This window comes from Ptychodera flava, chromosome 15, assembly GCF_041260155.1.
Source record: "Ptychodera flava strain L36383 chromosome 15, AS_Pfla_20210202, whole genome shotgun sequence".
In the NCBI taxonomy this organism is placed as follows: domain Eukaryota; kingdom Metazoa; phylum Hemichordata; class Enteropneusta; family Ptychoderidae; genus Ptychodera; species Ptychodera flava.
Genome location: NC_091942.1, coordinates 31,605,112 through 31,621,922, shown reverse-complemented (window position 1 = coordinate 31,621,922; position 16,811 = coordinate 31,605,112). Strand labels below are relative to the sequence as shown.

At 36.8% G+C, this 16,811-nt stretch overlaps 2 protein-coding genes across 2 annotated transcripts in view; one reads left to right on the top strand and one right to left on the bottom strand.

The window, feature by feature from the left end:
- LOC139151902 (probable endonuclease 4) overlaps positions 1–16,811 on the bottom strand; it is a 577,101-nt gene that overhangs the window by 481,289 nt on the left and 79,001 nt on the right. The gene's annotated exons all lie outside the window — the stretch shown is intronic.
- LOC139151879 (ER lumen protein-retaining receptor 2-like) lies at positions 5,575–15,771 on the top strand. The gene is given in 5 exon segments (XM_070724910.1): positions 5,575–5,751; positions 8,526–8,735; positions 8,738–8,784; positions 9,924–10,176; positions 13,118–15,771. Coding segments are annotated over 5 exon segments (636 nt in total). The 5' UTR covers positions 5,575–5,660; the 3' UTR covers positions 13,153–15,771.

Below are 16,811 nucleotides of genomic sequence, written 5' to 3'. Positions count from 1 at the left end.
TGTACTTTAGGAAAGGTTTTTTGTCCCCCTTCCTTTTTTTTGACTTTTTTCTCAAAAAAAATTAAATAAATATACAAAAAGATAAAAAAAGTGTAAACCCATTCACTGTAACTACAAAATGTTACATTCTCCCAGTCTGTAATTTCTGTTGCAAACAGCATGATCTGATAGTGACCTGTCTTATAACTGATTTTTGTCTTTGCAATGGTACACTTCATATGCCTTTCAAGTTTTGCATACCAAGTTAACGAACTTTGTTCATGTACTTTCATTGTTGTTTATTTCAAAGCTACTGTAGCAACCCTTTGTTGCATTCTTTCTAAGTAATGTAATGTGTATCTGTAGAGTCTGCCTCATATTGCCCCTGCCCTGGCCGTTTTTCAACATTTGTTCTTGTGAAGCTTTCATCAAATAAATGGAAACGATACACACTTGTCAGAGATTTTGATAAGTAAATAAAATAATTGTTATTTTGAATGGAATTACTGGTGTTTTGTATTTTTATTCAGGATTACTGATACTTGCATCATACTCCGTTGCCTTTAGAATCTGGTTCATGACTTTGGAAACTTTTTGAAGGAAAGATTTTGTAGGGAAATTATCAGTGCTCAAGTCTGTTGATATGTTGGCTTGTGATTTTGTGCATAGGTTAGAGTAGTGCAACATACAGCACATGAAAGTGACGAACCCACCTTTGTCAGTAGGCCAAGGTCAAATAGGGTACCAGTCACTGGCACCTTTTCCAACCCTCCCAGAACAAACTTACCTGATTCCAACTTGCCAGATACCAACTCACCCGATACCAACTCACCCAATACCAACTCGCCCAAAATCAATTTGTAATTTTCATGAGTACCTAGTCCTGACAAATCATTGACTTTAAATAATGTCCGACTAGTTAAAAGGAAAGATTCATGACGCAAGATACACAACAACAATCGGCCAAAATACACGAAATCCACAACAACAATCGGCCAAAATACAAAATACACTGTGCAGGACTGTGGCTTACGCAATGCTATTGCTCTGGCAATACCCGTGTTACTGCGTACGACGGCTTTCACAACTGCGTACAATATGTTGAGTTTGTGACGTATTGGAACTTATTTTGTAATTTTCACTTGGCAGAACTTTGTTTTCTTCATTCAAGTGGAAGAAGAGCGGATTATTTAGCTGAAATGTGGTGAATATCAGCGAAAAAGTCCCGCTTGTCAAAAGCCAATTTCAGGCTCCCATTTACATTTGTATTTGTGATCTTTAGAATATTCAGACTGATTTACTGGCTTGAGTGTTAGGAACAGTACGCTTTGTATACTAAATTAACACACTGCCATTGCAAAAAAATGTATCCATTACCCAAGCAATTTTACACACTTCATGTGCTGAGGGCTCACTCAAAGAAGTTAAAAAAATCCCTGTTAACTCAGGGAGTTCAGTAGATGTGAAAGTTTTTGGGTCTATATCTTGCAATTGCTGTTTTCAAATCTGTGTCCTTTATTACAAATGTTACATTACCCATGGGACCATGTTTTTCATCATCCTGCCACACAACATGATCTATTCTTGCTCTGTAATATTTTACAACATTACTTGCTCAGTTCCCGCAATAGCAAAGCACCTTTGCCAAAATTCTAAGAAAAATTTTCACTCATTGAAAACAACACTGAACCAAGCTGCCAGGCTTTCACTCTCCCTTTCACCACCATGGTTTGAACCAATCTTATTGTTTTCTATGGTAAAATTGGACCTGTAAAGAGGGCAATAGGGGTGAACAGCTTAATGCAAAATTGTATGAATCCTTTAGAGCTGTTTGTAACAAAGGTGATGATTTCAATCAAACATACAGATCTAAGTTGTGTTTTAAATTTGCTTTTCTGTAGTTGTCCAGAGTTGGTTATTTGTCATCAGTTGTCCTTACCATGTGGAGGAATTTAGTCAATACCATTGTTTTACCAAAATCAATTGTTATCAATAGTGATTGCAGACCTGTTTACAGTTGTACTTTGATATGAATAATGTGAATGTTAATTAATTGCCTAAGTCATGCAATTACCAGATCACCAGAGATCGATCAATCAGAGTGCCTTTAAAATATGAATGACCATTTCAATTCTATTTTTTCCTCCTATATCTGCTAGATAATGGTGGTTTCATTTCATTTCAGAGATCGATCAAGCAGAGTGCATTTACAATATGAATGATCATTTAATTTTATTATTTCCTCCCATATCTGGATAATGGTGGTTTTATTTCATTTCAGCCCAATTTTGTCTCTTATTTGTGCCATATTATCAGATCCACACATCATTTACTGTTCTTTTGTTGTGACAATTCTGTATGGTGTTATGATGTTGTATTAGCCTGACAAGGGTTTGAGGCTACACTGACTGCCAATTGCAATTATAACAAGAATATAAAGAATATACTTAAGGTAAAGTGCGAGGAATTCGGACGCGCACGTGCTTTAGAACGTTTCTGCGCAGATTAACTCCAGTCTGCCGTAAATGGGTTATTTTGCAGTGCATGTTTAACATCACCTGTCATTGTTGAAATTGCGCCTTTACCTAATTTTCTGACCCAGTCTCTAAGAAATACATGTGACCTATAACCTTGTCATATTTTGACCCCCTAGGAAGCTGGTTTTTATTCAATATGAGCGAAAAATTAACATTTCTCCCCCATTTACATGGCGCATATTACCCATTCACCTGGAGATATTGTAAAAAGTAGCATGGTGACACCCTTTTATTAAAAGTGTAAACTAAATGGTATTATGTCAGGATTTTATTCGCCAAGTTTGGTCAAAATGACACCATTCAAAGCGACAGGAAGAAAGTTCGAAAATTATGTAGTGATATAATTTTGATATCGTCTTTTGTAATCGATACTTATGTTAAAATTTCTTTACAAACATCATGAGAACTATACATTTGATAGATATGGATCTTAAGTCTTGTATTTATTAAAATTAACTCATTTGCTAAGCGTTTTATAATTGCTTTCTTCAGTTTAAGTGAATTATATCATTTTTATTTATTTCTAACGATGCCATTTTAACGTCTGTTTCCATGGAAACGAGCGTGGTGACCCTCATTTTTTATTTCATTTTTGCACTTGCACAACTTCCAAGAATATTTGTGCAAAGTTTCAAGAAAATGACACCACAACCTAATTTTGACATAATTCGTAGTACATCACCTTAAGGTAGTATACGCCTCAAAAGTTAAATCTTAAACTTTTGGGCAAAATTCCCTAAGTGAAACTTTCAACTATTCTCTTATCAAATCAACAATAAAAATCAGGGGTCATCATGCAAAGTTTGGAACTAGAGAAATAAGTTACCCAAAACTTTACGATATTTGAAATTCAAAATGGCCACGATCCTATAGGGACACAATTTTGGATTTTCAAAAAGCTAAGATGGTAAAACTTTTTCTTTCATCAAGAGCTTTAAAATGAGCCCCCCACAAGTGGTACATCAGAGAAGAGTTGTAGAAATTTGAGAGTCTGAATATCTGTCCCCAGATACGTTCTACCTTAGTGCAGGGGTACAAAAGGCCCTTCTATTCATAAGGGCACTTGAGTGACACCCACCCAAACTTTGTGTTAATCCTGATCTCTGGCCTTTTCAGGTTGGGTATTCAAATTTTTGCATTTGACTGTAATTTGCCACAAATCCACTATTCTACTTCATTTTAGATCCCTGCCATATTTCACTGTGATTTTTCAAAAGATTATTTACCCTTTATTTAGTGATTTACTTTCCATCTTGCTTGATGGCTTTTTGCATACAGAAGTAAATGTAACATTTATGAGATCAGAAAATACTTTTAACATTCTTTTCCAACTTTTTTTACCTCCATGGGTAAGGATACTACAGTCTCCCTATTCAACCCAGCTGTTTTGAGGTAGAGTCCCTGCCTGAATAGATACCCTTTGCTAACAAAGTTTTTTCCATTGATTCTCCAGATCAAAACTGATCGACAGACTGGCTGCAAAATCAACAGAAAAACTTTCAAGTCACTTTGTTAACAATCAATGTTAAAAAATCCAGAAACATAGTTGTTCATTGATAACGTTGTTACAATCCAATGTAATAAAATGTTTTCGCACTTGAAAAAAAATGTGCATAAATGGTTGAGAATTAAGTACTGCAATGCTGCAGGGAATATATGAATGTTCAGTGAAATGTCTGCACACAGAACTGTGGGCTGCAGCATAAGCAGGATTGCAATGTCATCATGCAGACAATTGCTAACTTTATTGTTTGGTGTTTTCAAAGCCATTGTATTTAAAACAATTATGCAAAGTACAGGGAAATTTGTCTGCAAGGAATGAATACACTGTTATTGCCACTGAATACATTTGCATCAGAAAATGGCCTTTGTGCCATGAAATCTCGAGACAGTGGTTTTCTTTTGGCTCTGCTATGGTTTTTGAAATGAGTATAGTGCTTTAATAATGACCCCAGCAACATTTCTGCTTTCCCTTGATAATGCCTTATTGATACACCAATTTCCAGGAGCCCTCCATTGCCAAAGTAAGCGCAGTGGTAATAGTCTACAAATTTCCCTACAAACACAGTAATTAAAATATAAGACTTGCTCCAAGTCTGTGGGCGTATAAGTATTAAAACACAATGAATTGAAGGACTAAACAGCAGCAGACTGTTGGGTTTACTGAGGATCGGCTGTTGCGTAGATCATGAGGTGAATGCTTTGGCCCATAAACTAATCGTTTGGCCAGCCAGTAACTGAGCCCCTATTTCTTTGCTTTGGCCTGCATGTCTCGACTGGAGTGACCACACTCCAGTCGGAGACACGGAGGCCAAATCAAAGAAATAGGGTCTAGGCTAGTAACTCAGCTGCCAAGAAAAGCCAGGCGACTGGGGCCAGTCTAATATAAACATGAAAATAAGGAAGATATGCATTGAAAGTATTTAAAATACATAAAATCAACATTCCCCTGCCTAACTAAGACACTTTTATCATATTCTGTAAATTTAATATAGTGCTGGTTTAAAGTCCTATCTGATAGGTTATATATAAGAAGAGCATGTTCACATAAGAACAGTGTATTCACATATCACAATTTCTCAAAATCAGCTAGCAAGCTATTATCCCTTCTGATCAACTGCAGTATTACATTTTAACATCAAAAATTCTGCCAAAGATATTTTACCATGAACATATTCAATACCTTTGCTGGCAGTTTTCATAGACTTTTAAATTAAATCTCTTTATACAAATATTTACTCGATTGAGGGATTGCTGAGATTGGGTTGCTGTTTTTTGTTTGCTTTTTCTTTAGCTGTCGCCAGTATCCTCCTTTCGTTCACATGTGCAAGTTTTGCAAGCTGTTCATCAAATTCACTTGTAATGTATATACACAATACAATTCTCATAAACATACTGTGTACGAATAGAAATATTTTGAAACTATTTTAATTACAGTCGGACTGAGCTATACGGTCCTGAGGGCCGGAAATTCAGCGTGTTGCGACTTGTGCCACTGTCTGTACCTGTTCTCGATCTCGGTTGTTGAATTAATTCGGTACGTTGAGGGCGCATCATTCCCATACTACCTTGCGCTCTTCGCCACGTCGCCTAAGCCGCCATATTGTAGACCCCAGGTTTGTGACACTCACATCAGCTAGGAAAATGAATATTTTTCGGTTGGTCGGAGACTTGTGCCATCTCCTAGCTATCATTATCTTGTTATTGAAGATATGGAGGACAAGATCGTGTGCAGGTAAGTTTGCATCATCGCAACACTTTTGTAGAACGACGTCTCAAATTTTGTAAATAAATCGTTGGCCGGCTGGTTGACGGCGAGGCATGACTGCCAACTGCTAAGTTCCAACGTGGCGTCTGCAAAGGCCAGGTGCACGTCGCATTCTTATTTCACAACAAGGTCAAATGATGCCCACAGTCTCATTACATAAAGCTGTGGTTGATCGACGGTTGCTCTAATGCCAAAGCTTCAAACGGATTTTAACGGCAGTGGACTCGAAATCGAATGGGAACCCGGGCCTAGTATAAACGCCGCCGCGTCTGTGATGAGTTCATCAATACGACTTCAGTGCAGTAGAAGCCTCCGCTCATATACGTGCAATGATGCGGTAGCCGACAATACAGCTGTTCTCCGGAGGAAACCATGCCTGCCGTAATTGTAGAAACCTAGTGTCAGGTTTCGTCTTTGTATTTCCCACGGTTTAGTGACGTGGCATTAACTTTTAACTTGTGCTGCTACTGTCAACTCAACAAGACAACATTTACAATTGTCTGTTCCAAAATGCTCCGTGAACCATTTTACTTGCAACTGAATGAAAACACAGATTACTATGAAGGGTTTTGCGATGCACTATAAAAAGCAGGCAAACACAGATCACTGCTTGTGTGGTCCACAGCTATTAAATATGCTTTAATTTAGTTGACCCTGTCAATCCATTAAAAGATATGCTTGAAGTTGTGATATATCCAAATGAATAGTGCCACGTCCTGTGTAGGTGTACTGTCTTCCTCTGGGCAGAGCACATATGGATAGCATTTAAAATTTTTGACCCATCATGTGTGTAGGAAAGTGCTATGCAATCCCCACACAGTATTGTTCAAGCAGTGAAAAGCTGTCACAGTGAATAGGTTTCCTATCCAAATGTCAACTCAAAACAATGGTGAGACAGACAGGTAGTAACCACCCAGCCACATTCCCTTTGCTCTTTTTCTCATTAAGGACACATCATCACCAGACACATACAATGTAATGCATTCAGAATGCAAGGAAGTCCTGTCAGACCCATAGAATAATACTGTAGCTTAGTTCTAGACATCAGGAATGTTGCAGACATGTTCTTTGATATAAATTCGCGTATCCATAGTTCACTGAACAGCTTTGCTCATCACACTGACTATAGTTTGTTAATCATGATCCACATCATTCAAAATTAGTATGATAATTGGACAACTAAAAAGAGCAATCAGTATTGATATACAGGGTGTAAAGTATGACTTTCTAATGTGACCAGATCTTAGTTTAGTTCATTGCATGTAAAAACCAGTTACACTTGTGTATCATAATATAAATTCTTGCAAAAGTAACATCACATTTCCCTCAGAATATAGAGGATTTTGGGAAAAGCAATTATGGTTTTCTCCTTTCAATATGTTCTCGTGTAAAGAGAAAAATGTATAATTTTATGCATAGTGCCAGCACTGAATATCTTGCAATGCAGGCACATCATTGATTTGTTAACATAGTATTGCTGCGATATCATAATTGAAATCTGCAAGAATATACTGATATATTGATGATGAAAACAAATGTTTCCAATTATTTACAATAAACAAATTGACACAGGCAATGTGAAGGTATTTGTTTTAAAAATTGTATACATCATACCATGGTAACATGGAGGCAGCCTTCCACTATATCATACCATGGTAACATGGAGGCACCCTTCCCCATAGAATATATATGTCCCTTCTCCCAAAAGAGTCATAATCAGTATCAAATTTAGTCATTCAGTGCTACCTTCATTATTTTTTTATCCCACAAAAGAGAAAGTTCCAATATACAATAAGGTATTGAGATAGCAATTTCAAATTACCTGACCACAGTGCATTGAACAGATGGTACAATATAGTGATACACAGTGCTAACTATGTGATACATGGCATATGTTTTATTGATGGCCACAAAATGAGAGCTTATTGTCTCAACAATAGTTTACATTAGATCCTGATCCAGACCAAACCACTCACGTCCTGGTAGGGAGATCATTCCTGACCCACAAAATCTTAGGTAACTGGAAAGAATTAGCCCCATCTGGTGTCTGGAATTCAAAGTATCCCATATTTCGTTTGTAAAGGGTCATTTGTCAGTGATATTTGTAGAGTTACAAGTAAATGCAAGGTTACCGTGTTGTAGATGTATATCTCTAAAAGCTGAACAATAATGGAAGTTAACTTGTGATAAATGTCAGTCTAAACCAGAATGCTGTCGCAGGATATGTACACTGTAATATTTACTTGTTAAGTTGTTGCTCAGGCCATTGAAATTAAATCTTTTATTGTGAATGACTTTACAATAAAAAAGAAACATTCAATCATTATAATAGCTTTGTAGTAAAACCTGTAGCTCTGATGTTATTTCAGTATAGTACAGTTTGTCATAACTGCCTCATTAAAGAAAGCCCATACTGTGATATGACTTCTTGTGTTACACCAGTACACGTAACTACAGCCTGTAAATTGATTGATTGGTAAAAGTATCAAAGCCGCTTCACAAGATATGTTCAATGTTCAGAAAATGCCCAAAGTAACTTTAAAGTAATTTTTTTGTGATTTAAATATTATATAATGCATGTGAAGTCCTAAATTTTAGGTGGACAGCTAGGCACAAGATCTTAAAAGCCCAAGTAACCTTGAAGAGTACATTAAGAAGGTAAAAAACACATCACTATCTTTGGAATAATATTAACACATATCTAATATTAACATATCTTTCCAATATTCTTTGAATTTCAGGTGTGTCCGGGAAGAGTCAGATACTGTTTGCATTGGTTTTCATCACAAGATACCTAGATCTTTTCACAAATTTTATCTCTCTCTACAACTCCTCAATGAAAGTCATCTACATCTTCTGTTCGGTGACCACGGTCTATTTGATGTTTGTCAAGTTCAAAGCCACCTATGACAGTAACCATGATACTTTCCGTGTTGAGTTCCTAATTGTACCGTCGGCGGCTTGGCTTTCCTTGTAAACCACGACTTCTCTCCTCTGGAGGTAAGAATACACACCCAAACAATCCCTCACTGCTTTCTTGTCAATGAAATGTGCATATTGTAGTTTAGTTTACTGTGAATAGAGAAAGTTTCACAATTTGATATCAATTTCAGTTGAATTGTCCATGATCTCTATAGTTTTGAATTGAAACACCTTGGTACCAGTTGATAATGCAGGACAGCACGCTGAGTCTGAGCAGAATTGAAAACTATGATTAGGATAATATGTGCCTCAAACCTGAGAGTTTTCAACTTTTACTCAAAATTTCCCCAAGGAAACTTAAAATCTAGAGTCACTGCACAAAGGTTAGGAGTAGAGAAAGAAATGACCTTAACTATACCAATACCTGTATTTCAAATTTAAAATGGTCTGTATTAATGTAAGGGAAAATTAAATTTGCAGTTTTCACAAGGGGAAACCTTTTTGCTCCACAGCCTTTTAAGTAAGTCCACATATGCAGAGTGGAAAGTAATGAAAAACTGTGTCCAAAAATACTGTCCGAGAGGGGCATTTTACTTTCACAAGGAAAGGCATGATAGTTGGAGTCTTTGACTGATCTCTACATTTAAACCTTGATGGAGGACTTTGAGCCAATACAGTACAATAGATTTAAATAGTACAATGCCAAGTGTTGAATTAGCTTTCATGGAATATCCTTGGTATTTCATATGGCCTTGGTTCAGTTCTTCCAAACAGTACTGTACTTCTGAAGAATAGTTCTTATGTTGCACAGCAATGTGAATCACTTTATTCACTTAAAAAACATTTTGTCCTCATGTTAAAATATATCCAACTCACCACCACCCTGCTTTCCTTGTGCACAGGTCCAATCTAGGGATCAAATACCATTGGATAATACCAACTCTTATAGGCAAGAGCTAAATGTCCAACTTCATGCACAGTAGCTCCCATGATACTGAGCTGGAATTTCTCATTGTGATTTGACCTGTGATAGTGAAATCTGTGACATATCTAGAGGTCAAAGTGAATAAATCAAATACAATACTAACATCATGTATTTACCCTTGTTCTGATAATCATGTATACTGTTTACTTAAGATATGTCTGAGTGATAAGCTATTGAAGAAGAAATATTCTCAGCCAGAGATATGTAATCTTGATTTGTTTTATTTTTTCAGATCCTGTGGACTTTCTCAATCTATCTTGAATCGGTCGCCATCTTGCCACAATTATTTATGATCAGCAAGACAGGGGAGGCCGAGACCATTACAAGCCACTACCTCTTTGCTTTAGGATCTTACCGTGCTCTCTACATAGTCAATTGGGTATACCGTTATTACACAGAGGGTTTCTTTGATCTGATTGCCATTGTAGCTGGATGTGTACAGACCATTCTCTACTGTGACTTCTTCTATCTGTACATCACAAAAGGTAAAGCAGTTCTAAACCTTCTCCATCAGTTTGACCTATAACCCTTTTCCAGTGAAATCATTCAAGATCGGCACACAAATGAACTTGCCTAAAGAACAGTTAGACACACATACTGAAATGACAAACACTATCTGCTATGAGGTCAGGTCAGTAAAAATCGCCATGTATTTGTTGTATGCTGTGACAAGACCAGCGAGTGAAAGTCATGTTTACGCATACTTATGGGTTTCAAATGGTCAGGTTTATTTAAAATTTGTAATATAGAGTATGTTTTCATGACTGATTTCCACTGACATGACCTTATAGTTATGGATGAACCTGATGGGAAACTGGTTTCACTGTTCTTTTTGGTGAATTTAGCGTATCTGGTAGACTTGGTTCAAGTCTATGATTTGTGAATGTTTGACTGGGGTGAATGTGATGAGTTGCGTTCTGTTTTAATGTGAAATGTGTGAGTGGGGGTGAACGCGGAATCACAGAAACTAACTCACTACTGGGCAGACTCAAAGGTAACATATTCAATTGCTAGGAAAACCTGGTCTGGGCTGACAAATTCAGGTTTGCATGAAATAGGAGAAACACAAGAGAAACTATTACAAAGAATTTTATTTTTAAAAAATTCACCAACTTGAACCAAGTCTACATATCTGGTAATTTGTGTTAAACATGAGAAGGTGGCGTGTCAATCAGTTGCTTTCCATGCTGACTCCAAGAACTGCTTTCTACAATATATTCTTACGCATCTTGTAAGAGTTGAGTTTGTGTTCCCAAACTCAATCCCATTTGTTTGACTTCAATAAAAACATCAAAAAGTTGAAACAGCTAGATTTATAACTGGTCAATCCTTACATTCCCAATATGATCAACCGACCCAAGTGGTTTGCAGCACATAGTGCTTCATCTAGCAAATATATTTCAGTGGGTAAATTTTTTGTGTGTGTGTGAATTTTATGTATTCTAAAAAACTTAATAATTTGATCACAAAATGGAGCTGGCCAAGGATGTTACTATCCTATTGTCATCATGTTTTATGACCTAAAACTCCCATTTTCTTTGATAAAGAAAATATAAAAGCTTTTCTCAAGTGTGTACAATAGCACCATTTCAAAATCTTCTAATGAAGTTAAAATCACAAAGCATGCTTGGCATTTATTGTTATCATCATTCTAGAGGCATGTTTAGTGGTTTGTTATCGCAAAGTAAAATTACAAAATGCCCCTTGGCTAATAAGAGATTATTGTGCGAGTTAGTACATTTTGTCAAACAGTCTAACCACTGGCGTACATGCACCATGTGTTTCATAATTAGTCCCCACGGACACCGTCCGGGGGGACTTATAGGTTTGGTCATGTCCGTGCGTGCGTGTGTGCGTGCGTCCGTCCGTTCACGCAGATATCTCAGAGATGCAAGAAGCGATTTCATTCAAACTTGGTACAAGGATTACTACATATGTCATACAGATGCACGTCGATTTGTTTTGTGATACGATCCAATATGGCCGCCAGGCGGCCATTTTATTACGATTTTTTCATGTACAGAGCCATAACTCAGACATGTTTCAACCGATTTTATTCAACGTTGGTACAAGGACATTGACCAATGTCATAGATATGCACGTCAATTTGTTTTGTGATACGATCCAATATGGCTGCCAGGCGGCCATTTATTACGATTTTTTCATGTATAGAGCCATAACTCAGACATGTTTCAACCGATTTATTCAAAGTTGGTACAAGGACATTGACTAATGTCATAGATATGCACGTCAATTTGTTTTGTGATACAATCCAATATGGCCGCCAGGCGGCCATTTTATTACGATTTTTCATGTACAGAGCCATAACTCAGACATGTTTCAACCGATTTTATTCAAACTTGTACAAGGACATTGACCAATGTCATAGATATGCATGTCAATTTGTTTTGTGATACGATCCAATATGGCCGCCAGACGGCCATTTTATTACAATTTTTTCATATACAGAGCCATAATTCAGACATGTTTTAACCGATTTTATTCAAAGTTGGTACAAAAACATTGACCAATGTCATAGATATGCACGACAATTTGTTTTGTGATACGATCCAATATGGCTGCTGTGTGGCCATTTTATTACAATTTGTTCATATACAGAGCCATAACTCAGACATGTTTCAACCGATTTTATTCAAAGTTGGTACAAGGACATTGACCTATGTCATAGATATATACGTCAATTTGTTATGTGATACGATCCAATATGGCCGCTAGGCAGCCATTTTATTACGATGTTTCATGTACAGAGCCATAACTTAGATATGTTTCAACTGATTTTATTCAAAGTTGGCACAAGGAGATTGACTAATGTCATACATATGCATGTCAATTTGTTATGTGATACGATCCAATATGGCTGCCTTGCGGCCATTTTGTTACGATTTTTCATGTACAGAGCCATAATACTCTCAGGCATATCTCAACCGATTTTATTCAAAGTTGGTACAAGGACCTTAACCTATGTCATACATATGTATGTCAATTTGTTTCATGATGTGATCCAATATGGCTGCATGGCAGCCATTTTGTTACAATTTTTTCCTGTCCTTAGCCAAAACTTGGGCATGTCTCAAATATGGTACCAGTGATAATCTGTCAAGTGTTAGAATTGTTTACAAAAATGTTTTGCAACATCCTGTTGATTAATTCCTAGTTGACTCATTTTCTGAACTTTAGGATGGTGGCCTACATTGGTTTATGTTTCATCACCATGGAACTCATTCTTGGCCATTGAGCGCCATCTGTATCAAAGTATTTTTATCACAGACCTAATTAATGAAGAGGACTCTATCCTCTCTGAGGACATGTAATCAAAGTACCCATTAACAAGTGGGGACTGTGTCATCAACGATGACTTGTTTGTCTTAATAGTTCTAATTCAGAATTTTTATGGCTTTCTTACAGTTCTTAAAGGCAAACAGTTAACGTTACCTGCATAAACTTTTACGAGTGTCGGAAGAAAATTTGAGAAGTACAAAATGCTGTTACGTAATGACCTTAGTGAAGTTGGACAAGACTACGGAGAATGGACAAGTGGCTGATCTTCTGTGCAAGACTATAGCTGAGAGTCAGTGTGTGGGGAGAAAGCTTTGAAACACCGTACAAGTAACTAACACTGGACCCCAAGCTCAGATTGCTAGGGGTTCAGTGAAAGGTGTATGTATTAATACAGTGTTTTTCCATTACTCTTCCAGTTGTGCTTTCACTGGCAAATATGTCTCACCATTTTCAGTGAACCAGGATTTGCCATGATTGTTTGAAATTTTATCAAAATATGAGAAATCCAAAAATTCTGCTCGTCCCACTAATTTGACTCTGATAGTCTTGCACATAAGATTTGAAGTACGTCTGCAGCTATGAAGAATAACTTTTCTGTAAGACAAACCGTTTTGACAATTTTTTCAAAAGAGATGATTTTTTTCCTCTTCAAAAGGTCATGTTTTATAGCAAGAATATATATTTTGTCAGTTTAAGGAATTTTAACAAAGCTTAAATATGTATGGTCCATTTACTGACAGGAAAAAACAAAGATGTGTTGAGTCAGCCTTTGCTATGTTGAGATTTTTGTTATGAGCAAACTGCAGCCATGATTAATAAGCCTTGCCTGTAGTATTTTTATTTCCTATTTTTTTTTCTTTTTTACCCTCTGCATCTTGTAAAAAAGAAAAATGATAAACTGTAACACTGCACAACCACTCAAATGACACATGAAAAGAGGATGATGTTGCCAGGTAACACAGTCTAGTGATAATTATCCTTGGCAATTGGGAAAGTTCAGTTTGTCTCACAATTACCTATCCAATCCAATAACTGAAATAGATCAGTCCATCTCCATTGTTTTCAATGGTTTGGTTGCAACCATGTACAAGAAAAAGGGGATGAACAGGTTACAGTCAAAATGGTTCTCGGATATTTTACCCTCATTTAAAGTTTCTCTAATGCTGATAACATTATCAGGGGTTACAAATTGTGATCATTGAACTCTACAGAATGTAGTCTTCTTTTGAAATGCCAAACAAAATTATTTGAACTTCCTTGTATCACAGACAAGGACAAAAACCTTGTCTGTGCTTACATCATTATTGTATGGAGTCAGGGTGTTTCTATGTCATTTTTCACACCGAAAATTTTATTATCATGGTCCTATTAAAATGCTGTTGACTTATTTATTTCACTTTTGCTGATGTTGTAACCAACGTTCATTTCTGATTTTTACCACATAGTTTTCATAGCCTTTATAAGTACTTACAAAATTAGACCTAGCAACATTTCAGCATTGCTCCATACTCGCTAAGTTTCATCCAATGGAAAGAACTGTCATTTATTGTAAAACTCTAAAAAATAGAGGAGAGAAACCAATTTTAATGAAGATTTTGCAGAATCTTTGATTGTCAAGAAGAGTATGCTGGTAGGATCTAACCATGTATGATTGACACTTGCAGCTATCAGTTTAATGGGACATGGTCGCTGTTTTGAAAAATGCCTTCATCAGCCAACCATGAGCTAAGTGTATATTTGTTAGTGTCAAGTCTAGCCGCCATGTACTTTGTGCAAATGCTTTTAGTTCACTGATGCAGTGGTCATTTGAAGTGGAGACAAGACATTGTTATTTGTATGACTGTTCTGTCTGTATATATTTTGTGGAGCACTCTTTCAGTGTGAGCTCAATAATATGACAGATTTCTCAAAATGTACAAAAAATAAGTCTAAAGACAGAGACTATGTCCCATAAAAGTTACTGAAGACAAAACTCTGTTGGGCCATGTGTGTGTAATGTCTACAGTGTGTCCTCTGATTGGCTTACTCTCTGGTTGTATTGGGAAGCTCTGAAATTTTTTTTTCATCCAAATATGTAATGTGTGAAACTTTCTTGTATTGGAGATACTTCCTTGAGCCAGTGGTGTGTTAACGAAGCATAGAGGGCATGCTGAATGTTTGTATCTTAGACTTGTTTTCTTCATGCTGTACAAAGGGCAGCTCTTTCACAAACAAATATCATCATAGCATCCATTGATATCCATTGTTATACACACAGTTCACATAAGTAATATAACGATGAGAGAATTTTATAAAAGGGAGAGAGAAGTTCAAATGAAATTTTTTATTGGTATCAAGTGTTGTCAAATGAAACTATTCATCAACAATGGAAAATTACACTTTATCCTGTCGAATATTATAGTTAGCATCGCCAAAATGCTGTACATGAAAGTTGAACCCAACCATGAAAGTTTTTTTCAAACATCTTATATTGTAAGGTATCTGTTTTACAAAATGTCTTGCCTTAGTTTACTTTGACTTCTGGAAAGAGTGGATCAATTAACTTGGCTGGTCAAGCTCTGCTTTTGGCAATGTGAATGCTAACTTCCATTGTATGGATCATAATCTACTCAACGTATAGTGATTTCTTTGTCTTTGAGAATCTGTATGTAGTGCTCTAGAAATCTCATCATATTGGTCTCATTGGTGTAGGTAAGTCATGATGAGAAAACATCACTTCACCGTATTTTGATTGGTTAGTTCCACCACATTATCAATAAAAAGATGTATTTGATAACCTGCTATTGTCTTTCAGTGTTGTTTTGTCTAATTCCCTTTAAACTTATACTTAGTTTGCTAACAAATGGCCAGTATTGTGTGTGTGTGTGTGTGTGTATGTGCACTGTCAAAACCTACCAGTAAAATTGCCCTGAAGTAATCTTAAGCCGAACTTGATCTCTTGTGGGTGACTGGCAGTCATTTTATTTTGCATGCTCACCTCTAGCTCTGCATGGCGGGGCTGTGTGTTACCGGCCATGGGAGGCTGTATAACGCCGGTAACACACAGCCCTAGGCCCTGAATGCAGAGCTAGCTCACCTCCTACACCATGGTGATCGCTTAATGAGGGGCAAAATCTATACACATTGGTGATAGCTGAATGAGGGGCAAAATATGTACACTGGTGACGGCTGAATGAGGGGCAAAAGCTGTACACAATGGTGATAGCTAAATGAAGGGCAAAAGCTATAAGGAGACCTGTACCTGTAATGTGCATGTATGCACTGACACAAAACTATTACTGTACGTTTAGGGACCATCTCAGATTGTCGCAGAAGTTCAAGAAACGAAATTTCTTCGTTTAGATCAAAACCCCCTCCCCCTAAACGAAACTTCAAAAGTGCGAAATGTTCATGTCCGCCTGAGAGTACAATGTTGCATTTTGCTATAGCTACTAAAGACGTATTCCCCTTGCCACATTACAATTAAAGTAATCGATCAGATTTGAGTACTAACAGGGCATTTTACCGCATAAAAGTTTCATTTTATTTTACTTTCCCTTTTTGCATCTCTTGTGCTGTTGTTTGTCTTTGTGAACACGCAATTTGTACTTGGTAGGGGCGGTAAATAAGCGAGAAACTTTGACAAGGGGGCCCAGGCATGTTCAATCATATTGAAACGACTATGACCAGGTGCATAGCAAGTGAGAATAAAGACATCTAGTGGTTAGAGCAGACGCTTATAAATAGCACATTTTTAAAAAAATGATACTTTTTGTCTTTGTATAATGTGATGAATGAAATGTTTAGGATACAATGTTCCTATCGGTAAATTGTGTTTGGG